Below are 25798 nucleotides of genomic sequence, written 5' to 3' on the forward strand. Positions count from 1 at the left end.
GTAGCTTATTTGAGGTTTTTGTATGGAGTTAATTTAGTAGGTGATTTCACCATTGGAGGGGTAAATGCACTCAGGTAGACAAAGGTGTGACTATAAAGCAACTTTAAAAAATTAAAGCAGCTGTGGGTATAGAATAAAAAGGTAACACAAATAAATTAAAAAGTCCATAATTCAAGGGAAAGAAAAGGCACCAATACATGAAGTAGGATGATTCTCAGATGAATAATTTAATCACACTTTTTGCAGATGACCTGCGTAAACCAGGGAAAAAAACCCTAAAAAACCAAAAAACAGGAAGACATATATCCTGAAATGGAAACTGAAGATACTGAGTACTTAAATAAACACTTCCTAGTTTTTAAAATGCTTGAATAAAATTGGTAAGCAAGAATAAACAAAAATAAAACAGTTTTCCTGTTTCAAATGCAGTAGTCCCATAAGCTTTAAGGGAGCTCAGCCCTGAGATCATTCTATTTCGCTTTCTCCTTATTAGGGAATAAAATAAAGTTATGATACAACTTTTCTTGCCCCCAGTACCCAAGACATTTCATCTGTTCTAGAAAGATAATAATTCTTATCTTAACTGCAAGCTTATGAGATTCATATTGCTACAGTTAAACACAGAACACCATCCTGTGTCAGTGGAATGGTAGGGATGAAAGCACCAGAAATGAAGAGCTTGTACTACAGGTGGGATTACTAAATCCATGGCAGCCACCATCACATGCTGCTGCATCAGAAAAGAAGGCTGAGTCCTCACCGCGTACTTAGGGGGGCTGTGAAATCAGGATCACTGCTCCTGTCTGCTGAAGCATTTACTGCCCTTGCACTTCTCACATCTTACAGGTGGATTTATTCTACCCTCATCCTGCAGAGAGAAAACTGAGACACCAAGCAGAGTAAATCAGCCCCTGAAGGGGACAGAGGTGCTTGGAGGCTTGAGTTGGGATCCAGGTAAATTCCTTAACCTGCAAACAAAGGCTTCCAGCTGCTCTAATTATGTGTATGTACCCAAACCCACACTAAGGAACCCACTCAAGAACCTTGATGGAGGACAATGTGCATTTAAAGTGCACATGCAGCAATTCAGTTTAAGCAACACGAATATATCAATATCAGTGATAAGATGGGAACAGTGGGACAAGACCTGCAACACTTGGTCCTCATTTAAAGAGCAGTTGTATCAGAATTCAAGCTAATTCTTCTTGTTAGCATTTCCATATAATATATCCTGATAACTGGAAATTAATACTCTTCAAGATGGAGACAGTAGGCTGTAATTAGTTAGAGAACTACTGTCACACTAATTCTTAAAATCAGCGACACAGAATATTTGCTAATTGGACAGAGAAGGTGCTGAGCTAAATGAGGCCTCAAAGCAATGCTTCCATTGCTCTTCTTGAAATCATTAAGGACAGGGGGAAGGAGAGTCTTGCCAGAAAAACATGTTCTGTTCAAACAAACTGTAATGTGTGCAAGGACAGTACAAGACTTCCTCCAAAACAGGACTGACTCAGCAGAGCCTCTGCAGAAAACTTTGGCAGCATCTTAAACCGAAAATTGAAGCCCTTGTTTGATTTCCTTGTAATTAAAGCTTCCACATCTGCTATAATTTGGCCTTCCCTCTTTTCTGCACAACATCAAGGTAAACAACTAAGTAATTATTACAGCTGCTCCCACAGACATGGAAAACACTTACCTCGGGTAACAGATTTTGTTAAAATTATTGGACTGGAGTTGTCATCTATTACTATATTGCAAAAAATCTATGTCTTTCTTACATGCAGCATAGAATAAAAAGCTCAGTAAAAGCATGCAATACACATTACTAAAACAAACTTTTCTTTTCTACAAGTTCATAATCTGGTTGTCAAATGACCAGAGTCCAAGAGAGCACCTGGCATACTATGCAAAACTTGAGCTATTCTCAGTTTAGAAACAATTTTGTCTCTTTGCTGAGACTCAGAGGTTTATGTTTTATTATTATGGTAGCTAATATGAAACCTGTATAATTACTTGACATTTCTTCCTGCTGCTTATTCTCCTCACCTGAAACCACATTCTTGTGCCATACCAACCTCAGTGGTTCTGAAAAAACAGGAACTTCTGAATTCTGAAACACTGAATCTCATCCCCCTGCAAATCTATTTGATAACTAAAAAAAACAAAGTGAGGGGAGAAAAAGTAAAATAACAGTGTCTGGAGAATTGCAGCTCAACAATATACTTCTCAAAGTTTACCAGCACAAGTCAGTCACTCTGTCAGGAAGTTCCTGTCTGCGCTCATATCTGAGATATTGAATGGGATTGCTTCACAGATACTGTGGAAGAAGAATTACATGAAGGTACATCAAACAAGCCATAACTAAAATTCAGACTGGATAAATTCATTAGCATAGGGACACACTGAAAGTTTTCCAATTTAAACAATGTTTTCTTCAAATAGAACATAATAATTTCCTTCTCCTGCTTAACAACAGCGAGAAGAGCCTGTATGAATGCAGGCTTCATTTGGTATTGCAATAGCAGTGTGTGAACTGTTCCAAGAGCTGTAGAGTGTATCCATATTGGTAAGTGCCTTTTTGTGAGCATAAATAACATATATTTTTTAGCAGAAATGGAAGAATAAAGTGTATCATCACAATTTCCACCAGAGTAAAAACTTATCAGCTGGACTAGGGAGAGGGATTAACTGACAGGAGAGCTATAGATAAACATCTCCTGAACCGCACATAGTGCCAAGAAATTACGAGAGGAATATTGCACTCTGAAATAGGGAAGAAAAAACTCCACCAAAGCCATTATAACTATTGCAATGATTCAATAATATTTGGTGTGTGGAGTTCAATTATCCCACTGCCAAAGTAAGTAATAAATTAAGTAATAAAAAAGTAATTTTACTCTCACAAAACCTAAGTAATCAAACTTGAAAAACCAAGATAGAGCAATTTTAAAATTAACCCAAAAATCCAAAAGATTTTGTGTGAATTTCCAATTAATGAAACAACAAAGCTGCTTTTGTTCACCACAGTGACTCTATTTGGACTTGATCACTGCCTTTCACACCAGTTTACCAAATTTTGGCATATGGTCCACCCTTAGTGCCAACAAAGGCTCCCTTCCATGTCTCCTCTTCCCTCATTAGTTAAAATCCAGAGCTGAGGAATAAATGGGATGTGGGAACCTTCAGAACTGAGCGAAGTTCAGTGGCTCCCAAGACAAAGTCACTGAACCACAGTATGGTTCCCAGCAGCCAGCTGCAAGGGCTGAAGTCACTGGAGCTGTCATGGGGCTGCAGAAGGGTGGCCACCTGCAGCTGTGTCATGGCAGGGGGTGCACAAACACAGGAAGACACCGACCTGCACCTGCAGCTTGCTGTAAGCCCAAGAGCAGCACTGTGAAAATAAACAGTTTATTTCATGGAAGGGGATGTAATTACATAACTTCCAAGGAAGGGCTTTCAGAAGCAAGGATGCACCTTTTCTAGTGTGCATCTTCCACTGCACAAATTCTGGATCATAAAACTTCAGAGTGTAACACAAACACAAAAGTAATTGTATAGACCTTCCTCAAGGCAAAGGATGATAAATGACCTAGCAAAGCATTCCATTGTGGCAGAATACTACACACACTCCAACACAAAAAAAAACCCCAAAAAAACTATGGAGATTAAAATTCTGAAAGAAATGTGGAGCTCAGGAAAATGAAGCTTAATGAGCTACCTCACTACAGGCAGTCTTTGTACCTATGATTAATTTGATGTTTCCTCTCACATTTATTTTAGGAAGGGGGAAAATGCCTGTAACTAGTTTTCTAAAAGGTGAACATCAAAGCTTTTAAGTGATACTATCTCAGAGCCAAAATTTCTAACACTGTGTATATGTACATGGATGAACAATTAGCAGTATGCTTTATAGTAAGACTAATATTTTAAAAAATGGTAGCAATTAAGTGTCTTGATTTTTGAATAACCAATTCAGCATCTTCACTAGAAGCTGTTTCCTGAGCATTGGGGCTTTCTTCCCTGGTTTATGGATCCTGGCAGCAAGTCAAATTGAAACTTGAAGTACAACTTTCAGAAACCTCAACAAAAATACAGGGAAAACCAATAATCCAAATTTCAGTGCTTCTCTTCTGTATTGTCCTATGCTATACTGAGCTTGTAAAGTAACAGGTAGTGAACAAAATTACATTCTCAGCTGCATTTCATTTGCCTTTGCAAAGACATCATCTCCTACAACAGAAAAAAGGTGAAGCAGGCCCAAGGATCTGGCAGGTAAGTGAAGGATTAATTACTTTCATGATGATGAACTGAGTCTCTTGTGATAACAAAAATTAATGTTTTTGTTATCACAAGAGTTAAAAATGTGGTGTGTAGTGCAAGCTCACTCTTGTGATGCTAGTTAGACATGGATGCAATAGTGCTGTCTCTGGGTTTTAGAGCTCAGGCTCTTCATGTCCATTGCATTACACAAACACAGCAGCTTCTGGATCCTGGTGCTCCTACCATTGTGTCTTCAGTATGGATGGGAGTCACAGCAGCTGCAAAGGCCTGGAGTAGGAGGAGCAGGAAGGAAATTCTGGCCCAGACACAACCACAGACATCTGTGTTTGCAACTCTGCTGTTGGTCACTGCATCCCACAGAGAAGAAAGGAGGACAGAGCACTTGACAAAAGTCTTCACTGAAACATGATCTGTAATAAATACAAAGCTACCTGGTTCTCTAAGTCTCTTCCCTGCATGCAGTCTGGTTTGCTAGAACTCTTCCTTTGGTCTTTTATTTAGCTAGTTGATGGAGATTCCACCAGAACCAGTGTTTTTAAATCTCCTCTTCTTCTCCTTCAGACTTCTTACATCATCCAACAGAACTTTCCTCTCCAGACTGAATTTTACTAGAATGGAATCTGAAATTCAACATTTTCCTGTGAGAATTTAAGCTTGTCTCAAGTGAGCATATCTGAAAAGCACTTAATGCCTACAGCTAGCCTGAACATTCATAGTTCCTTTCAAATGGCCTTTCTTAGCAGCAAGGAGAGTTCTCTTTTACCAGAGTACAGCATTGGTGCACAACCACCCACAGCTCACCTCTAAAGAGAAGCAGCATTATTCCCCCAGAGCTCCAGGGATGATGTTATTAGAAGCCTGACTCCCACAGCCAGTACACTGCAACCTTAATAAACCATGCATTTGCATCAAGGGATTACATCCATGAATGCAGGGGAGTGGACTCATTTAATAGTCTTTCTCTGCTGCTAACTGCTCTGATCCCTACAGCAATTCTGCACTGCAAAAACACAGCTACAGAATGACAAATTGATGCTTGCCTTCCTTCTAAAACAAGTAATTTCTGATTTTATGGCTACACCAGATGCATTTTCCTCACTTAGATTTAAGGAGGACAGGCTGGTTATATTTCTCTCTATTTTTGTCAAAAGCTTTGTGTTTTGTACTGGCTGCCTCAGGACAGGGCTGATCTAATTCTACAAACTATGGTTGATCTGTTTTGCTTTTGCTGAGCAATAGCTCACAAAAATAATCTCTGTGATCCTGACTGCAGCAACTGGGCAGGATTAGACAGTCAAAGGTCTGACATACACAGGCACGTACCATTGTCTTTAATTCTGTGTGCCTCCATTATCAGATGGTAATGCAGATAATCCTCCATTTGAATTTTAGATAAATAACTCCTTGCCCCTTTTTTTCTTTTGCATAACTAATGTAGTTTTACCCCCTCTGCATGAATGAAAATACATTGAGAGCTACTACTGTGAAAATAAAGCAGTCCCTTTATTTGGCTGTAGGGTGCCTGATCTGAAGAGCCTCTCCAGACTATCAGCTGGCATTAGCTGGCAACATTCTGTCAGCCTCAGACGCTGCCAGTGGCAGAGGGAGCTGAAAACTCTCAGCTCTGTGCCTCCAGAGAGGCTGTCACTCACTTGCACAGTCATGCAAAGGCACACTGGTGTGTGCAGGCAGGGTACTTTGTACTGGTAATGCCTCTGCTGTCTCTATCACATAGATAAACAGCTCCTTTCAGGTTACAGAGCCACCAAATTAATTGTCCAGAACACATTTTTAAGCCTCTTCCTCTCACAAATTCAAAGTTCTCCATCTCCTCAGTGAAAAGCTGTATTCTGAATTTGTCCTACAATGGAGTCAGGCAGCCACATATAGAATTTTGCTCTGTAACCATATCTGTACTCAGCAATGTAAAAACCAGTGAATTCCCTTGGTCTCTTTGCTTGTGGTGTCTCAGTAGAGGAAAGTGGGACCTTACAGACTTAGAGCTGTGCAAGTCCTAAAGAAACTTTTAATTGCAGAGTGAATATTCAGACAGAATGAAGATTGTGGAGCAGATACAGAGACACTTCTGTGACACTCAAGTGGCTCAGTCTTGTGGCTTCCATTACTGACCATTTATCTTTTTTCCCAAACTGCCAATTCCATCTATTCTGATTTAGCACAGAAACTACTATATTCTTTCTTCTAGTCACAAGGGAAGCTTGTAGACCTTCAAAACACACGCTATCAATTCCCAACTGGCTATTTCTGTTCCTGTTTTTCCCTCACTATCTAAAAGTTCATTTCCAATCTCTCAAACACCACAACCTCCCTCTGGTCCTTCACTCCCCCACTCAGAGTGAAATGAGCCCTTGAGCTAGAGACTGAAACATCCTTCTGCAGTCCTAACATGTGCCTCTCATTTAAACCATTCTTTTCTCATCTTCAGCCCTCAGATAGGTGATGTGATGCATTTATATATTTGGGTTTTTTCTCCATTCTTCTTGTTGCCTGCAATTCCTAGAGACCTTTTACAAACTCCAGGCCTCAGAACATCTCAGCTCCAGGCTGATGTAACTGCAACTCGTCTTAAAGAACTTCATGCTTCATTGTAACTCCCCTGTTTTAAGAGTTAAAAGTGCCTTTTCCTTTTCCTTTCATATTTTTTTTTCTCAAAGATTTCATTTCTTTCAATTACTACTGGATTCTGACAGCAGTTATCCTATTTTATTTCACATTTTACAGCAGGGTATCCTGTCTTAAAATTCAAAAGAGCTAGTGAGCTTCCTCGAGAGTAAAGGCTTGGGAAGGTACCCTGTTCTCTGGGTTTTCTTCTCTTACATCCTTATCCATTAGAAAACTTGACCTTTATTTAAAATTAAATTAAACCCCTTGTATTTGAGACAAAATTAAAACATACGAAGCAATTTCATTGCACATGTTTGGAAAGCACTGAAAGAGAAGCTAAGATACATCTTGGGCTTTCCTCAAAGCTTTCTTGGAATACAAACAATAAAAACAGATGTTTTCTTTAAAAAATTATCAAAGAACATACACATATAGTTCCTTTGGCTTCACCATCTGAACTGTGCAAGAATTCCCAGCACTGTTGCAGCAACATAAAAGGAGGGATGACCATTAGCACCTGTGATGAGCACACCAGTTCTCCAGCACTGAGCACCGCAACAGAAGCAGAACCTCGACAGAAAGAACTTCCGAGAAGCAGAGCTGGTGCAACTATGATCTGACTAAAGGGCTCCATCCTCCACTCTTGGATTTAAGGTACAGCTGTATCAGACTGCAAATGATCTGAGCCAGGCTCTGCAAGCATCAGCTTCCCAAGCAAGCGATTCATGTGCTTGTGCTGAATACAACACAGTGGCACAGAGTATTCAGATGAAAGGCAACATCCACTGTGGGATAATGGAGAATTACATACTCCAGCCAGCTCCAAGTCTATTTCCCTAGAACTTCAGGAGCAAAATTTGAACCCCTGAAGTCACAGCAGTTACACTCAGGTTCAGTCCAGATTTAGGCATCGGTTAGGATAAATATGCTTAAAAAAAATCCAAACACCAAAAATATATCTTGTAAAATAAATTTTAAAATTAACTGTGGGGTACCTTTTCTCTTCTTATATCATCTATAGTTTTTTCAGGTTGTTTTTCCTGTTGTCATCTGAAATCTATGTATTTCCTGGATTTGTTTTCTTTCTTTGGGAAATGAATACACTGGTTTTCTCTGTATTTACTCATTTATGAGAAGTTTTTCCAAAATGGCTAAAGGATTTAACCATGCAAATCTTTTTGACTCTCTAAAGGATTTGTTTTCCAAAATTCTCTAGAGGCTTTTGAAAACTCTAAATCCCCAGACCTACAATAAGTCTGCTTTGTGTACTAGTGTGTTTTTATTTCACAATTGTTCTACTGAGCTGGCTTACAGGCATATCTGCTGATCAGCACATTTTAAGGAATCCTGGAGAATACACATAAAAGTCTCTCTCTCCTGTAAGGTAATTATAAGCATCAGCAACAGAATGTTTATGTGTTTTATGCTGCCCGGCGCAGATGTAAGTAAGGACAGAAGAATTTGGGAAACTGACTCTGAAAGATCAGCAGAAGCCATGAGTGAGTGGGAGAAATGTTTCATTGGATAGTTTTAAATCTCCTCACATAAATCAGAGGGAACTGTGAGCTATCTGGAATAGAATATTAGCCACCTTCAATATATTTCCTATCACACAGCAGGGCAGCATTTTGGATCAAATTTACCCTGGTGAACATACTGAAGTCCTCAGCTCTGCTGAGCATTTCAGATTAATGATAAAGAAGAGGCAGGCGAGGTGAATTGTAAGAGATCAGAAAAGGCCAAACCATTGCACTTTTCAGGTTCCCCACACGACAGAGCTCACCAAGAACAGCTGTGGTGTCAGTGCACAGGGTGAAATGGTGGCCAGGTGGTGGTGGCTGGAAAAACCTGGAAGATCTCACATGGGATCATCCACACATCATTCCCAGTGTAGAACATGAAGATACCTTTCATTCCTTTGTGTCTCAGTTTTAAAAACTGATTGGCAGAGCTCAGCCCAGACTCACTGAACTCAGTCTGACTGCCATATCCAGGTTCATTACTAGGTCTATAAAGATTAAAATTTTTCTCTTCCTGAGACATAGGTGTGTTTTTCTCCAAAAGGAACACCTTGTAGCACAGCTTGTACATGTGTGAATATTTGGAAGTCCCCTGTTAGAAAAACATAGAATGAACTGTTGAAATCATGACTTTAACTCAACAGGGTTAAAATCTAAAGAAATGCATTACAGAAACAGATCTGCTGAAGGAACAGTCATTTGAGCCTAAGAAATCATGACTCAGAAAGCTGCACAGCAATGGCAAACAACTCCCATTGACCCTTGCCCATAATGTTTTAGGCAATAGAACAATATGCAAACCTAAAGGAAGCTGGTTTTCAAGAGAACGATTTTAAAAAGGCTTTTATTCAAGAATTATGCCCTAAGTCAGTTAAAATTGTATACAGAGTAGGTGAAAGAAGCAAAGGTGAGAAAAAGCTGCAGGTAAAAAAATTATTCCAGTCTAAGGAGGTTATAATTACAAAGTGAATAACCACAAATACACACTGAATATGTCCATCATTACCTGCCTTCTGGAGTGAATGACTGGGTGATCAGATTAGTAACTTTCTCTTAAAATCCCAATTTTCTGTAGGCTACATAGAACTCAGCATCTCTGAATAGTCTGGAAAAAACCTCATCTGGCAGCATCAAAAATAATACAGTCTGAAATGGCAATTTGTGCTGGTAAGCGCTCTTTAAAAAAAAAAAGAAAACAAAACCCACTTCTTACTTTAGGGTCACACTTTCTATCTGACATCCTACAGCTTATATGAGATCAACTTGAATTTTCTTTTTTTCTATCTCTTTTCCTAATTACTGTTAAAAAATTCTGGCATTCAACTCTGCTTCTGATCTCCCAACTTAAAATATTGAATGGAAATTAGTAACAATGAATCTAAGGAAATTATTATCAAGCAAAACCAACAAGCAGGTGACTGCAGTGAACTGCCCCCCTGGCCCTGGCCAGCTAGCCATGATCTAACAGAGAATACATCAATTGTAAGGTCACTGAGAGACAAAGGAAACACAAGTGATATTGATGTAAGGGGAAACAAGCTTAGGGAAGTCTAATTGTTAGTCCAGTCAGGACAATGAAGAACTATTCAAGTGGGACAGGGCCCACTTCGTGCCCTCAAGCCTCCTATGAGACACAGAGGTCCCCCACTATCAGTGGCCATGCCTGATTAATCACTTACTCAGCCACTCATCTGCAAATGACCTGAGCTCTGTAATTGACCCCAATGGGACCACCAGGGCTCCCCCAGTTGTGAGCAATTATTCAATGGTCCACTGTGGCATTCAGCTGTCACCCACCCACCAAAGAAATCCATTTTACACTACAAAATGCTTTGTGATACTTCCTTTAAAATGTATTCATGTGAAGACACATTTTGTGAAGCAAAATCCTTAAAAATAACCACAATAGAGAAGCAATTGAAGTGAATTAATTTTACCTGATTCAACAGGCAGCCATTATAATTACAAAACCAGCCCAGCTTGCTATAGAATTCCCTGTTGATACTTTTATCTTGAAGAGGGGTAAAGAAAGAAAAGCATTTAAAGAGACTTTATTATCTTCCTGATTGCAGATGAGGGCAGGAGCTGAGGCCAGCTCTCAATACATGCTCTCTTCAGTAAGTAGTGTATCAATAAAAGGAGCAAAATGTGACAGAACTTGCAAGTCCCAAGAGTCTTGGTTTAGAAGGTAGTTTCACCATTATAGGCAAAAAAGTATATAAAAAAACAGCAAAATACTCAAATTGGGGTAGATTCAGGAATTTAACCTACAGGTTAATTTATCTATAGCTTGCTCAAAGTTGGTTGGAGTTTGACATCACAGCTGATATCTAAGCTTTGAACTTGAGCATTACAGCCTTTGATTTAAATGCTACCTCCAATACCACTCTCAAGAGAGTTATGTCATGGAAATGAAGTTTTATGTCACATTTACTTATTACAGTACAAGAAAAATAAATACCACAATGCTGTCTTCCAAAGTACAGTTGCAAATTTAATTGCTCTTCTGAAATTATCTTGAACTAAATGCTTGCAAGTTCTAATCTTGTGTGTTATAAAGACCTTAAGGTAGTAAAATACGCTCTTTATCACAGTTTCATGAAGAATGCAAAAGAAAAATAAATCCTATGATAAATATCTGGCAGTAAAAGGATAATGAAGCCAATATAGAGCAGCCTAAGGATTGAAACTGGCCAGGGAATAAAGAGCAACAGACCAGTTCATAGTTTCCCTGCCTCTTGTGACATTAAATCTTTCTTGAGAGAGAAGTTGCACTTGCCCATTTTCCTAAAAGAAGGATGGATTACTGGAAGTGATAGGTCAAAAGCAATTTATCTACGTAACTGTCTAAGAGTGTTACATTTTTTCAGCCTATTCTCTTAATGATGCAGCATGATAGATACAGTTACTGTATCTATTTTTGCCCATACGCCAAGAGCAGTTTTTGCCAAAAACACAAGAAGTATTACAAAGTTGATATGAGTGAGTTAAAAACAAGTTACTCATCTATGTGAGAAAGGAAACATCTGCCTTAAGAAAACTACCAACCAACCAATTTTCATTTTGAAAATGGTCAGACATTATTCAAGTCCAAAACATAAGAGAACATACAGGTAGGCATCAGATCCAATGTGGATTTTCAACACTCTTCTGATATTATAGCAGGACTTAGCAATAAAAAGCATTGTGCTCACAGACAGACTGCATGTCATCATACTGCTTAGAGTTTCCCATTTATTTATTTTTTGATAACTGAAAATTCATTTGAATTTGGCTACAGAGTAAAAAAGTTTTCCCTGATATGAAGCATCATTCTTACTATAAGTCTCTGTTCCAAAATAAGAGAATACTACCCAAACAAGTAGTAATTTTAAAACCCTATATATACCAGGGGGGAAAAAAAAAATCAGTATGATAAATTTCAGACCAAATGTTCTATTTGAGCTATAAACCACTAAAGAGATGCTCTTGCAACAGAAATTGGTGCAAATAATACTGAGTAATAGCAGCCCTACCTATACTGGGGAGAAAGGATGCAGCTTGTGAGAATGCTGAGGCAGAGCTGAGTCGTGCCTTGTCCCTGCAACTGCCCAGCAGAGACTCAGTGAGCACAAATGACAATGTGCAAGTGGTTGCCTGAAACCTTTTGGCCAAGGAGAGAGCAAACCACAGCCGGCCTATAGACCCAGGGCAGTCAAGAGAAAAAGTCTCCCATTGATTTTAAGGGCCTTGTGTTCAGCTCTGCAATGTTTGTTTTCATGCAACCCAAGCTATTCTGCAAGTTTCCAGCCTGGCCAAACTTCTAAGCATGAATTACAATGGAAACTGGAATGCATTCAAATGCTATTGGCTCCTCAGAAGTGGAGCCAAAATCACACTAAAAAGCACTGTTTAACAGATAGGAATATGGTGATTTACCAAAAACTGTACAGTATCAAATGGCAATGTTAAAAAAAAACAGAATTCTCTTTTCAGGCCAGGAGAAAGAGTGGAATAGCAATCTGAGCCTGTTCCAGCCTCACAAAGTGCAGACTATTGCTGGGCTTGCATCACATCCACTGATAACAGAAAGTAGAAGTTTCTACTTTCTGTGCAGTTTTGTTGTTATTTAAAGGCTCTTTTAATCAATAAGTTACTTAGATGTGCAATTTTCCAGCTTAGCCATAGAAAGGTAGCAGTGTATTGTTCAGCAGAGTATTTATTAAAACATTTCAGCTTTCTTCCTTAGAGTGTGCAAACTGCTGTTACATAACGTTTAATACAATACGTTTCAGTACTTTAAACTGGTGTTTTACTTCTGAGACCCTGTAGAGGGCATTAGGAAACACAAACACTACCTCTTCCCAAGGCCTACATTTCTGGGATTGTAATGGGAGCAGAGCTAATGAGGATGGGGTGAAATCCAGCAGATACACCTACTTCTTAACACTTCTGTGCATACATAAAGTAAAAGAATCACCACCTTTCTGCTGCCAGTAAACCTTCCAGATATGGTAGGGTCTGGAATCCTTCCCCTTGACTTAATTTCTTTTCACTTGCTTGCAAATGTGGAGTTTGTGTACGATTTTGCTGCAATTAGGTTCTGCAAGCCTCACTACTGATATTCAGTGCAGCAATACCGAAGCAACATTTTCCCTCCCAATCTCATTATTTTTCTCTTATTCTTTAGTATTTTCTCCTGTTGCAGGGCTTACTCTAACTTAGGAGTGTGTTTCAAAGGTGCTGGTTTCACTCAAGTTATTCTCCTTCCCAGTCCATTGAGTGAGACCAAAGTTTCTTCTTAACCCTTGGCTTTTCTGTTTGATTGCAAAGAAAAGTAAATCACTGTAAGACTGGTGTCCATCCTGAAGGGTGGTAATAACACATCTGTACCTGAGAAGACATCCCCATGAACATCCACCTGCTTTAAAATGGGTCTGAGGAAGTAGACAGGCCTGGACAAAATGATGCTGGGGTGTTTCAGTTATGGAAAAGGGTCTTTCCCTCACCCCAGGAGTGGATGGTTTATTCTTATGAAAACTTGAATGAAATCCATCAGGGATCATCAAGGACAGTGACAGCTCCTTTTTCATCTCTCATAAATCTTCTAATCCCTGGATGGTCTGTTACTTGAATAAGCAAAACAGACCAAGCTGTCAGAACCTCTCCTGTCTTCCAAGAATTTTGGAACAGTTGAAAGTTGCAACAGTCTCAAGCTTATTCTCATTCAAGAGCATGAGGAAATACAAGGCATGATGGGAGGGGCTGTCTTTACAATAGATTCATGCTGAATTTATCCAAGTGGAAAGCTGCATGCCTCTTGTTTTTTTTTTTTTCAGAAGAGTGTCTAATCGGATTAATTTCAAGGCTGTGAATGTGAGTTACCATGTCTTCTTCCAAGCAAGGCAGAAAGGGCCGTAGTGCTGGGCATTATGGGGCTCTCTGCCAGCCAGATCTGCTTCATGCTTCTCTGCCAATTAATCTTACAATGTCTGCCCCAAACAAACGGGTTACCCATGATAAATGAACAGCTAAATGCTCATTTAGCATTTCTGTATCCCCTTTTCACTTGTTTTTATGCTCTGGAGCTGGAAATTCAGACACAAGAGGTGAAAGGTGGGAAAGGGATAGACACACAAAAATCTGCACCACTTCCATTCTTATCCCAAAAGATCACCTTAGGGAACATCTGCCTGAATTCCCCAGGAGCAGATGTGTACAAGGAAGGGGAGAAGCAAAATGAGCCAAGAGGAGCTGTACAAAGGCAGCTGCCACTGGTCTGTGACCTATAGGCCACACAGCATTTAACACAAAAGGAAATGTGTGTTCGCAGCTATTTCTCAGCAACTTCACTCTGAAGGACATTGTAATTTATACTAACCATAAAAGCTGGATATTGCCTTTTGGGTTGAGAGGTGTGCAGAGTGGAGGAACTGAGGTATTTCATTTCAACAGAACAACTGCATTGAGAGGTGCAGTCAGTGGTCATGTACCATGTTCCCCAACTAAGCTTTGATGAAGATCTCAGCCTAGAATTTATAAAACTTGCATGCTGGAGATTCAGAGGGGCTTAACAAAGGAGAAAGGAGTCTGTTGTTGAACCTAATAGTAATAGATGTTTGCAATTTAGAGAGTCACTTAACAAGGTATAGTTTTTTGAGATTTTTTTTAGGTGAGCAGAAAGGAATCAGTCTGTGCTACCTACTCAAGCATTCTGTACAGAAAACATCAGTCTCAGTCATTGAAGTGAAAATTCTTTGAGTTATATTTCTGCTAAACAACATCTATGCATGATAACATTTTAGTTATGAAGACACTGGTCTGAAAGGCTTAAAAGCTCTCCACAGCAGCCAGATGTACCCATCTTTTATTGGCTGAATTTCCATGCCTGCTGTTTCTCATTTCAGAATCTATGGTTATCACAGAAAAATGTCTGCTTCTTCTTTCTGCTCTGTACCACATGTGACAAAAGACACTGTAAAACCTGTCTGGGCAAGTATTTACCTCTTTCCTTCCCTACCAGTCCCAATGAATCTCTTTGAGGACTGCTATAAGCCTGATAAAGTGTTTGCCTCATATATTGATATGTACCACATCAAATTTTCAGGAAGTATTGTAGTACAGCTCTCAGAACCCCATCATTAATATAATCTGTCCTATGGCCTTTTTAGTTTTCTGCAGGACCTCTGTAGCCAAGTAAGAAAGTAGCTAAGAAACTGTACTGCCTCTGTCACAGGATTCCACATAGGGTCAACTCAGCTCAGGAGGAGGTGATTCTTGACTATTAACCATCTTTCTTGGAACCCTCTTCCCTCCAGGACTTTATTCCATAGCTCCGTACCAAGCAGATCCCTGAAGAGGCCAAACTCTGCTCTCCTCAAGTCTGGGGTAGTGACTTTCCTGTGCACCCTTTTCACTGCCCTGACACTTCAACATTCCAGCATGTCATGGTCAGCCAAGGCTGCCTTGGAGCTTCACATTGCCCACCAACCCCACCTTGTTGGTGAGAACAAGGCCCAGCATGGCACCTCTCCTCATTGGCTCCTCTGTCACTTGGAGAAAGAAGTTACCATCAGCACATTCCAGGAACCTCCTGGATTACCTCTGCTCTGCTGTGGTGTTCCTCCAACAGATATTGGGGTGGTTGAAAGAACACATGAAGACTGCAGCTGCCTCTTCCACTCAGTCTTCCTGGTTATCCCTGTAATGCTACTATCCCCACTCTCCTTTCATCCTGACCCATCAGCTCTCAGCCAGCTCCTCACCCATCCCCAGGCAGACCTCTGTGCACTCCAGCTGCACATTAATGTATGTAATGCACAAGCTCTTCCTTGCCTCCCTTGCTTGCCCCTCCTGAAGTACCTGAATCCTTGCATTCCAGTCATAGGATCCATCTCACACATGTCTGTGATTCCACAGCCCTGCAGATCTGTACACATTTCTAACTCCTCTTAATTATTCCCAATGCTACATGAATTTGCATTGAGGCATTTAAGTCTAGCCCCCAGTGAAGCTTTGGACTGGCTGAATTTCATTTTTGCTTCTCTTCAGTGGCTCTCCTGCCAATGTGTGACCCCTCTCCAGGCTCTGGGCATCTCCTGCTGGCCCTGGCATTCAACTGGTAGGAGTGGGATGGGCTGAAGGTCCCTTGCCACAGAAACTTTAAAGCCCTGCCCGCCAGCTTGGCAAGCCTGTGACGGATGATGCTCTTCCCCTTCTCTGACAGATGGAGCCCATCTGCCCCCAGCAGACCAGGTTTCCAATCAAAATCCTATTTTCTAGAACCAGGCCTTGTCCTTGCCGGTGCAAGCTTTCATTCTCCTGCATCACTGGCCCCTCTTCCTCCCTCTCCCTCTTTCCTGTGCCAGCAGGAAAGTTTGGATCTGTCTGGCTGTGTGTCCACTGCACACTGAGCTTGGAGCCAGCTCTCCAACTCCTTCCCAGCCTCCCGACATGACTCGGCCATGTCACCACCTCCTGCAGCTCAGCCAACTGTTGCAAATATGTAAATCGTAATTAGAAGGAAGTGTTAGACCAGCCACATTAGCACTGATGTGGCAAACACACTGCAGCTTGATTTACACAACAACATTTTGACAGCACAATTATGTCAGTTAAAAACAGGGGACGAGCACAGCTATAGAATCTTAGCTATGACAGAGCTGACAAAATCACTCCTGTTGAGTTCACACTGAATCTAACATATTTTCCTCTGAAGCAGAACTAGACCTGTACAGGGACTGCTCAGCTGGAAAATGAGCTGTGAAGGCAAGAAAGTATAGCCAGGGAGCAATGACGAGCACTTGGAAGCGGTACAATTAGCACACATGGATCCACAAGAGGATGACCTTTTTTAAACCTTCATAATTTTCACTAGAAGAGAAACTCCTACTGAATTCAGTAGGCTCTTGGGTCTATCTAAAGTTCACACAGCAACTGGGATGAGTCCTTGATTGTAACAATTAAATTGTTATTATTAGGAACCTGGCACAGCTGCAACTGAATATCCCAAATGCAGCCTACTAACCAGCTTTCCTATGCCTATATTCATATATGCAAATGAACATAAAAAGTTTGTAACAGAGTGCTTTATTATCTACAAACATACAGGATAAAGAAGAAGTTACTCAGCAGAAATAAAATGTCTGATTTAAATTATTGTTATTGTGCTAAGATTTGCCTCACAGTCCTTTGAGAAATCAGGCTTTGCATGAATATTTTGTATTGTGAAATCAATGAAGACACCAAGTTCTTTTTCCAAGATGAAGAGATCGAATCCCTATTTTAAACTGGGAAAAAGCTTTGACATTTCAAGAACAGTACAGTTTGTACTTCTAAGATGAGATGTGAGCAGTATGAATTATGACTCTGATATTAAGTAGTTCTGGTCCATCTACTACTGTCCTCTCAAGAGCAAATCCAATATCCATCTCCACTGAAGTTAAAAAGAGGACTGAATTAGAAGCATGTTTCTTCTCCAATTCAGTTCTGTTTAAAACAGAACAGGAGACTTAAAAATGTCTTGGACAGAGGGCAAGGAACTATGTATAACTATAGCAAAGTCAGCGGTATCGTAGCACAAAAAAACAAACACTTGAGAATTAAAATAGAAACTGCATGCCTGGATTTTAACAGGGAGCCCTTTTCCTTCCCTATGTAATGGGCAGGAATAGAAACACCACAAAGCAAGGTGTGTATTCCATCTAAGTTGTGCCTAATCACAGAAATTAGGGAGCTTTCAGCAGTGAAACTCCTTAAGAGTCAAAAACCTCCTAAGCTTCCAAAACTGAGTAAAGGGAACAGTTAAAAGAGTGATTCCTTTCTACCAATTTACGTATTTCCACTGGAGTCTTACATCTGCAATGCAACTGCATTTTGACAAAGTGCTGCCCAGAAACTGTGTCTGAGTCCCATCTTCCCTGTGGATGCACCACAGCAGTCACTTCTACGCTACATATTCTGTTTTCTTCTCAGGTAGTATCTTCCTACTTCTTAATTACTAATTGCTTAAGCTTCAACCATCACACCCTCCTTAGTTCCTGCTGTGTTAAATTTGGTCATTTTCTGTTTTATGCAAAGATCTTAAATGATGTAAGCATGCTGATCACTACCCAAATCAACTAATCGGGGTTTTTGTGAGTACCCCATCATTTTATTTACACATGTGCAATGAAGAATCTTTTTAGAGGCCCAAATGATAACAATCCGACCTTCTTTTTGTTTGTTTGTTTGTTTGTTTTGTTTCCTTTTCATCGAGGTGAGGAGTGTGCCCTCCTCAGCCCTGGTGCATCCCTGGGGCCCAGGGTCTATGTCATGTTTAGTTTGAAGTTTGATGTTTACATCCTTTTGCATGAAATTCACACTTATTGGAACAACAGTGTTTGATACTGAAGTAGCTGCAGCTGAATGGACCATGTAACTAGGCATGGATTCGCCTGTTGGCAGGGTCCCAAGGAACGTGTGACACCAACTAACTTTCCTAGCTGTCTACTATGGCTATCCAATAATGCCCAAAATAATCTCTTCTAATCTCCACAGAAATAAGGAGGGCCACAGTCCTACTCTGGGGCAGAGGCAACACACCACCTTCAGAGTGTAAATGTTAACATGCAGAAACATCTCATTCATTTTGTCTGGTCTCCTAAAGAAAAAGGAGAATGAAAATTTCCAAACAAAACAGGAAATAAACATATTTCTGTAAATATTAGTGAAACTGGATACTTCAACAGTATATAAATATTTTTTTTCTTCTTCTTCACACCAAGAAACCCAGAATTCACAACTATCTTTCCACAGTTTCAGCTCTAACAGATCATTGGGTTTTTTTGTTTGAGGGAAATCTTCCACAGGTAATTCACAACTAGGTGTGTCTAGTATGCCCCAAACACAGCCCAAGAGAGCAGCAGACGAGCAGCTCGCTCATGCCCAGCTCACAAAAGAAAACGCCTTGTCTACCTGCAGAGTTTTATCCTGAGCTCTGACCTTTAAAGAACACAATGACTCATTTCTGCAATTCGGAAATTAAAATTTCAGCACGTCACCCCCTGGTGGCTACCAAAAGCAAATAAAAGCAGCGAAACACCTGGCCGTGGGTGAGCCTTTCGGGGTCACGCAGGGTGAGCTTAGCACGGCCCTCCTCAGGGGCACGGCTGTCCATGCACGGGCGTGGGGCTGTGCCTGCCCACCCTGTCCCCAAAACTCAGGGGAAAAAACACTGGCCAGGAACTGCGAGTGCCATGAGGCGGCGAGAGCCCAGCCTGCTCATCTGCCTGATGCACACGGCTCGGTTTACCTACATGAAGAACCTTCTGGAAGCCCCCGGGCCCCGCCCACCCTCCTGAGGAAGCCGCTGGAAGCCGCTGGAAGCCGCTGGAAGCCGCTGGAAGCCCGTAGCCCCCGTCCACCCTCCTGAGGAAGCTGCTGGAAGCCCGTAGCCCCCGCCCACCCTCCTGAGGAAGCTGCTGGAAGCCCGTAGCCCCCGCCCACCCTCCTGAGGAAGCTGCTGGAAGCCCGCAGCCGCGCTGGGTTGCTGCGAGCCCCGGCTCTGCGGGCTGTGGGCAGCAGCAGGCGCTGGGTTGGTCCTGCCCTGCCCGGGAACAGGCCCTGCCTCAGCACCGGGCCGGGCCCTCTCCTCAGGGCACACCTGAGGCGCTCCCCTGCCTCACGTCCAACCTCACAGCCTGGGATCCCAGAGAAACGCCGAGGGAGCCGTCCAGGATGGATTTCGTGAGCAGGGGTGGCATCACCAGGTGAGGTTCCCCAAGGCTCGGGCAGCAGCTCAGGCTGTGGGATAACACCCCCCTCCCCAACTCCCAGACTCATGCCTGGGGAGAGACAGCCACAAACCAGCCTAAATTCTAAATTCGATACATTTCCTTCCTGATGAGTGACTGGGCTCCATCCCTCTCCGAGGAGGAGCTGCTTGCCGTGCGAGGGTGGGATGCTCCCGGCCGCCCCACCTGCCGCAGGAAGCCGGGAGCCAGAGAGGTGCGAGGGTGCCCGTGGGCGGCCGGGATGCGCTGCCCTGGGTTAAACCCGGCTGGAAATACAGCACCAGACAGCCGCTCACTCAGCCCCATCACTCCCCCTCACCCCGCTGGAATGGGGAGGAGAGTCAAAGTAAAACTCTAGGTTGTGCTCAGAACAGTTTAATAGTTAAGAATAATTAACAATAGTAATTATGATAATAAAAACATAGTGCACAATTCAACTGCTCACCACCCACTGACCAATGCCAGACCCTCCCCCTTCCCAAACCCAGATTAGCCCCACTTCAGGGTAGCTCCCCCAGGATATACCAGGCATGATGTTCTCTGGTGTGGAATATCCCTTTGGCCAGTTCAGGTCATCCATCCCAGCTATGCTCCCTCAGTTTCCTTTGTGCACCTTCTCACCAAATCAGAGTATGACACAAAAAAATAGAATTAAAAACTAACTGACTTAGGATAAACATGACGTAGCAAAACCCAAAACATCGGTGTGTTGTCAGCACTATTCTCATTCCAAGTCCGAAACACAGCACTGTAACAGGCAGAAAGAAGAAATTAACTCCATCCCAGCTGAAAGCAGGGCACAGGCTAGCTGTGAGCTCTTGCCTCACGTAAGGGTCTGGCCATTACCACGGGGAAACATGAGTGTCCTCGTTTTCCAGCCTGGCCTAGAAGCAGGATTGCAGAGACGTTTAAGCTCAGAGCTCAAACACAGCCAGCCTTTGGGGATTGGGGTCAGGGAGAGCTGGTAAACGCTTGACTCAATCCCATTTGTGAATTAAACTAAAGCATGGTCTTAGCAGCCGTGCTGCAGGTTTAATGAAGCTTCAGCTTGTGCAGCCTGTCTTTCATTAACTTGGACAGACTTTCTGGAGTGCCCCGGGGTGGGGAACGTGAAAGGACACTTGGTCCGAGTTGCTTGAGAGGCCTCTGGCAAAGCACAAACCACCATGTTCTGCCTGCCAAGCTGTGCCTCGGCCCCTCCTGGCTGGAGGCAAGCCCAGACTGCTGCTTCCCACCCCTGGATACAGAGTACAGCTGTAGCTGCTGAGGTTCCTGGCCTCGAGGTGCTTCCAGTGAGAACCAGGCATAGCTCCTGAAAATAGACAAAGTATTATTTAGAAAAGAAGGCTTGTCTGAAACTTGGGCTATTTCAACAACCCTTTTATAAAATCATGTTCTCTACATTGTACTAATTTTTAAAAGCTTGGCACTTGGTATTTGTGAGAGCAGCATTTCCACTGCCAAGAATATTTTACTCTCGTAGGACAGAGATAACCAAATCTAAAAAAGCACATGTAGCAAAGACTTTGAGAAGATTTACCCAGTTATTTGACAGGCAGAGGAATCGCCTCATTTTGCCTTTCATTTTAATAACGAGCGCTCTTCTCACTTGCCTGGATTGAACAGGCTGATCTCACCAGCACGCTATTTTTCCACTCAAACATCTGCCCAGACAGCTTGGAGCAAGACCGAAACACCAGGCTGGGTTCTTTTATTGTAGGAGCAGTAATTAAGATCCCAGATGTTGCTGCTCGACACCTGTACCTTATTTTTGTCAGGCTGCAACTGGAGCTGGAATGTGACACAGCAGAATTACAGCACTCAGTGCATCCTGCTGGTGAGACAGTGGCCTGTAGCCCTGTGTCAGGTTCTGCTGCTGCTGGGGACAGCCCACGTGAGGCCCAGCTCTGTGGCCTCAGCACTGAGTCACGCCCTGCCTGCTTTGGCAGAACATTTGCTGACCTACCTGCAAGTTTTCTTTTAACTTGGCTTAGCTATAACAGCATTTTCTCTTCTGACCACATGGTCATGGATGATTTGGTTTTACTTTTGCTTACCCTTGTATGGTATCACTGTAATTGTCCTGTACACAGACAGGTCATTGTTCTGTGCAGAAGAAGATATAACCAATATAAATGATGTCACGTGGAGAAAACACAGACCTGGGGTGGTTGCAGAGTCCTTGAGAGGAGGAGGCACAGGGTGCAGTGGGGAGGAGTACAGGAATAAGATGACAAAAGATGAGGCACAGGCTTGCCACTGGAAACCCCATAGCTACAAACATACCAACCATTGTTTTCCAGTAAAAACACAGGCCTAGAGTTAGACAAAACCACCTTTTCAAGCATAACAGAACAAAGAATGAGGTTCCACCATCAGCAAATTTGAATATGCTGGGTTGCAAACCAGTGGTGAAGCAGCCAGGTGTGAATGTCTGTTGGCAAACATAAAAAGGATCCCAAGTGGATCCTGGAGCAAGAACGGTGCAGCCATCATCACATCCCTCCCAGCCAAAAGACCTCATGTGCTGGTGAGCAGCCTTGGCACCCCTACCACCACACTGAAGGCAGCAACATTAGGACCCTGAGAAGTGGCAGGGTGAGTGCAACACCAGGAAAGGGGCAAGAACTGGAACTGTGAGTATGAGAGACTTAACTGTATTGTTGGTTTTTTTTTCATTATTATTATTATTATTATTATTATTGCAGTTCTTTCTGTGCAGAAGTATTTTTCCTGTAATAATTAGGTCTGGACTAATAATGACTCTTAAAGTTAAGATTTCAGCCATACTAACAATAAACTCTTGGCTTTGTATATATATGATTTAAGGTCCTTGTGTGGGGAGGAGATCCCAGACTACAGGACACTTTACAAAGTACAGCAAGAAAAGAAAAATGGAAATAGTAAGAACAGAATTTAGCAAGATTTAAAAGTTGTCATAGCAATGTACTCTTACATGTAAATCAGTGTATGAAATTAGGCAAATTATACTAAGAGCTGTCACTGCTTAAGGATTTTTCTCTCTTTTGTAGGAAATATTGCAAACATTGCAATTATTTTTTCAATTTGTTTTTAAAAGTGTGTATTTCTTATTGGTAGAAGAACAGATTATTTATTGAATTTAACTTTAGATATTTATACATTTCTCTGACAGAATCTCCATCTTGTTGTAAACCAGCTCTTCCTGCCTCCCACCTTCTAAGGATTTATATTTATATCCTGGCCAAACTCACCCTTCTGTGATGTTAGAAAGCGTGCCTAGAACTCACACCATTGTTTAGCCTTCCCAGTGGGGAGGGGGCAGGAAAAAAAAAATCGAAGAGGTTTCTAGAAACATTTCTACTAATTGCATAAAGGTTAAAATTGATGAAATACGTGACATTGTGATGAACTTCCATGGGAACAAGGTTTCAGACACACCGAATCTATTGCAAATGCTTACTAAAAATACTGATCCTTAATAATTAACCCAGAGCTGGCCGTGGAGCAGAGCAGTATACATTTCTGTCAGCAGCTCCTTGAATTTGGGTCACTTTCACGTGCAATTAAGCCTGACTTTCCTAACTGTGCCAGAGCCCTCCCACATCCTTGGATGGACTCGGAACAAGCGGCGTGTGGCAGTGCAGGGCTTGAGCTCAGAGGGATGTGAACTTTTTGGGGATGTGAGCTGCTGTTGTCAGCGTTCGGAGTGCCCCGAGCCCGGCTCCTGGCAGCGCGCACGGGAGCTGCTCCGGCTGCCCCACGCTGAGCCCCGGGGCTGCACATCCATCTCCCATCCCTCCCTGTCACCGGGGCTGCCGCAGGGAAATGAGGGCTGAGGAGAGAGCTGAGCTTCCTGAAAGGCACACGTGGTGCAGCAAGCGGGGAGCAGCAGAGGGCTGGCTGAGGAGGGACCCCACCAGCCTGGACTCGTGGCACCCGCACTGCTCTGGGGGATCCGCCGCACTGAGGCCATCTCCAGCCAGGGTCAAAGAGCGAGCAAGATTTGCTGCCAAGGCATGTCTGTCTGTCTGTGGCATTTGTTTAGTATTTTTGGAAACACAATCTGAGTGTAGCAGATTATTCAGAGGAGACTTGGATTATTTTTGAAAAGAATACAAGTTATTTATGCAAGGAGTGACAGGCAGGTGGAAGCTGGGAGAAAGCAGTGAGGTGAAGGGAAATTAGAGCTAGAAAAGAAGCAGGAAGGGAATAAAGAGGCATGTGGTGAGCTCTTGGTGAGCTCATGCCAAAAGCATGGAAGAAATGGGAAAAGACCCATGCTACCACCCAAGCAGTGGGATGGAAACCATCTCCCTGCCCCACGGAGGGAGGCAGGGCCTGGCCACTGTGCCTCTCCAGGACTGGCAGCCAGCCATGACTCTTTAAACCAAGCTAATCCTGAAGCAGAAGCTAATCCTGAAGCAGTGTCTGGGACACCACTGGGTAACTGAGGAATTAGGGTGCAATAAAGCTGCGTGTGCACACTGCCATGGTGCTGCCTCCAAGGAACAGCAGAGCCAGCAGGACCTGGGACAAAATTTGAAAGGAGAGAAGAGAACTTGCAGAAAGCAGAGAGCTGATGCTGCTCCCTCATGCACTGCTGTGCACTTGAGCTGCCTGGCATGCAAAGGCTACTATTCAGCACAAACTGTTCACAGGATTGTGGGGCAGTACAACAGTTTAATTTCCACAGTTTAATTCTGTCCTGTGTTAAAGTGTACTTCCTTTTGCTTATTTCAAAATCTGTTACCTGGCAATTGCACTGGGCTCCCTGCTACAAGAACAAAGGAGAGTGCTGGGAGAAGCAGTCATTTTCTATTCATGTTTTCCACATCTTAGTGGATTTTTTGTTGTTACTGGTGCCAGTCATTATTTCTTCTTCAAGCTGAAGAATTCTGGGCTATTTAACCTCTTCTGGCTATTCCACACTGCTGATGAATTAGTGTATAAAGCAGAAAAAAGAAGATAAAGTATCTGTGTCTTGCTATTTCCTAAAATCCACACTGAGTCCTGAACAAGGCAACATCAGGGATGCATCCTACGATACAAAGATGGTTCCTGTTTTCTTCTTCTATTTGTTTCCTAATTACACCTAATGCTACGATTGTCGTTCTGCCCTCTGTTGGAGTTGAATAGTCAGACTCATCCCCGCAGGCAACAGTTAATTTGCAGTTTAACCTGCTGTAGTACAGAGCTGTTTTTCCTCCCGTGCCATACTTACCAGTGACACGTTCATTGGGCTTCCAATCAGGCTGTCATTGCCTGCAGTCTGCGCAGCTCTGGCTACTCAGGTTTGTATCTGACCACAAACACGCAAAGCCCAAGATTGCCGAGCGCCCACATTCCCCACCCCTTCCCAGCCAGCCCCTCCTCTTGTCAGGGCAGTCATGAACCCACCCAACAGCGCAGCTCTGGGCCCACAGCCGGTGGTAACTCAGCAGAGTCCTCCTTTCCCGAAGGGATCAAACTGCTATTTCTGCTCAGCTCTTCTCTTTTAAACCCTTGGAGTGAGGGTTATCAGTCCAACAGAAGACTTTTTTTCTCTCTCCACAGCTTAAGGGTTTGAGGAGGCTTTAGTGAAAACTGTTTTTTTGTTTGGTTTAGTTTTTTCTATGTGTGGTGGGGTGTTTTTGGTTTTTTGGGGGTTTTTTGGGTTTTTTTTTTCCTTTTTTAAACTTGACAAGTACATCTTACTATTTTTTTTCTCTAGGAGAGAAGCATAGCCCTGGTGTGGATTCCCAAGAGAGGCTGTGAAATCTCCATCATTAGAGATTTTTCAAGACTTGGCGGGACAAAGCTAGGGCTCACCTGAACTAGCTTCGAGCACAAGGCTGGAGTAGGTGATCTCCAGAGTTTCTCCCAACAAACATTTGAATAGTTTTATATTATCTATGTCACACCTGCCTGCTTACTTATAAGCTCCTCTGGAGTTTTAAGAGCAATCCTTACCGTTTTGCTTGTTCTTCCCAAAATTTACCCAAGTACTGTACCAGCTGCCTATGTTTTGTTACAATGTGTAACTTCTAGCAATTTCTTTCAGAAGGAGGTTAAACTTGCTAGCCTGTGGATGGTAGGACTGTTTCTGAAGCTCTTTCAAAAGTCAGTCTTCCCTCTAGTTCCAACTGCAAGTGACAT

The 25798-nt window shown here is 42.5% G+C and overlaps 1 protein-coding gene across 6 annotated transcripts in view; it reads right to left on the minus strand.

Moving 5' to 3' along the window:
- The window catches only part of GRID1 (glutamate ionotropic receptor delta type subunit 1), a 545782-nt gene extending 520402 nt beyond the window's left edge, over window positions 1-25380 (minus strand). For 3 of the 6 annotated variants that reach the window (XM_058841709.1, XM_058841714.1, XM_058841713.1), the window contains exon 1: window positions 20207-22676. In XM_058841709.1, the coding sequence (XP_058697692.1) occupies window positions 20207-20261 (55 nt within the window). In that variant the 5' untranslated portion in view covers window positions 20262-22676. Of the gene's footprint in view, window positions 1-20206; window positions 22677-24884 lie in introns of those variants that run through there. The other 3 variants (XM_058841710.1, XM_058841711.1, XM_058841712.1) reach the window with 3 other exon arrangements.
- Between the last annotated feature and the right edge of the window lie 418 nt (window positions 25381-25798).

The sequence above is a fragment of the Poecile atricapillus genome, chromosome 6 (genome assembly GCF_030490865.1).
Source record: "Poecile atricapillus isolate bPoeAtr1 chromosome 6, bPoeAtr1.hap1, whole genome shotgun sequence".
NCBI lineage: Eukaryota > Metazoa > Chordata > Aves > Passeriformes > Paridae > Poecile > Poecile atricapillus.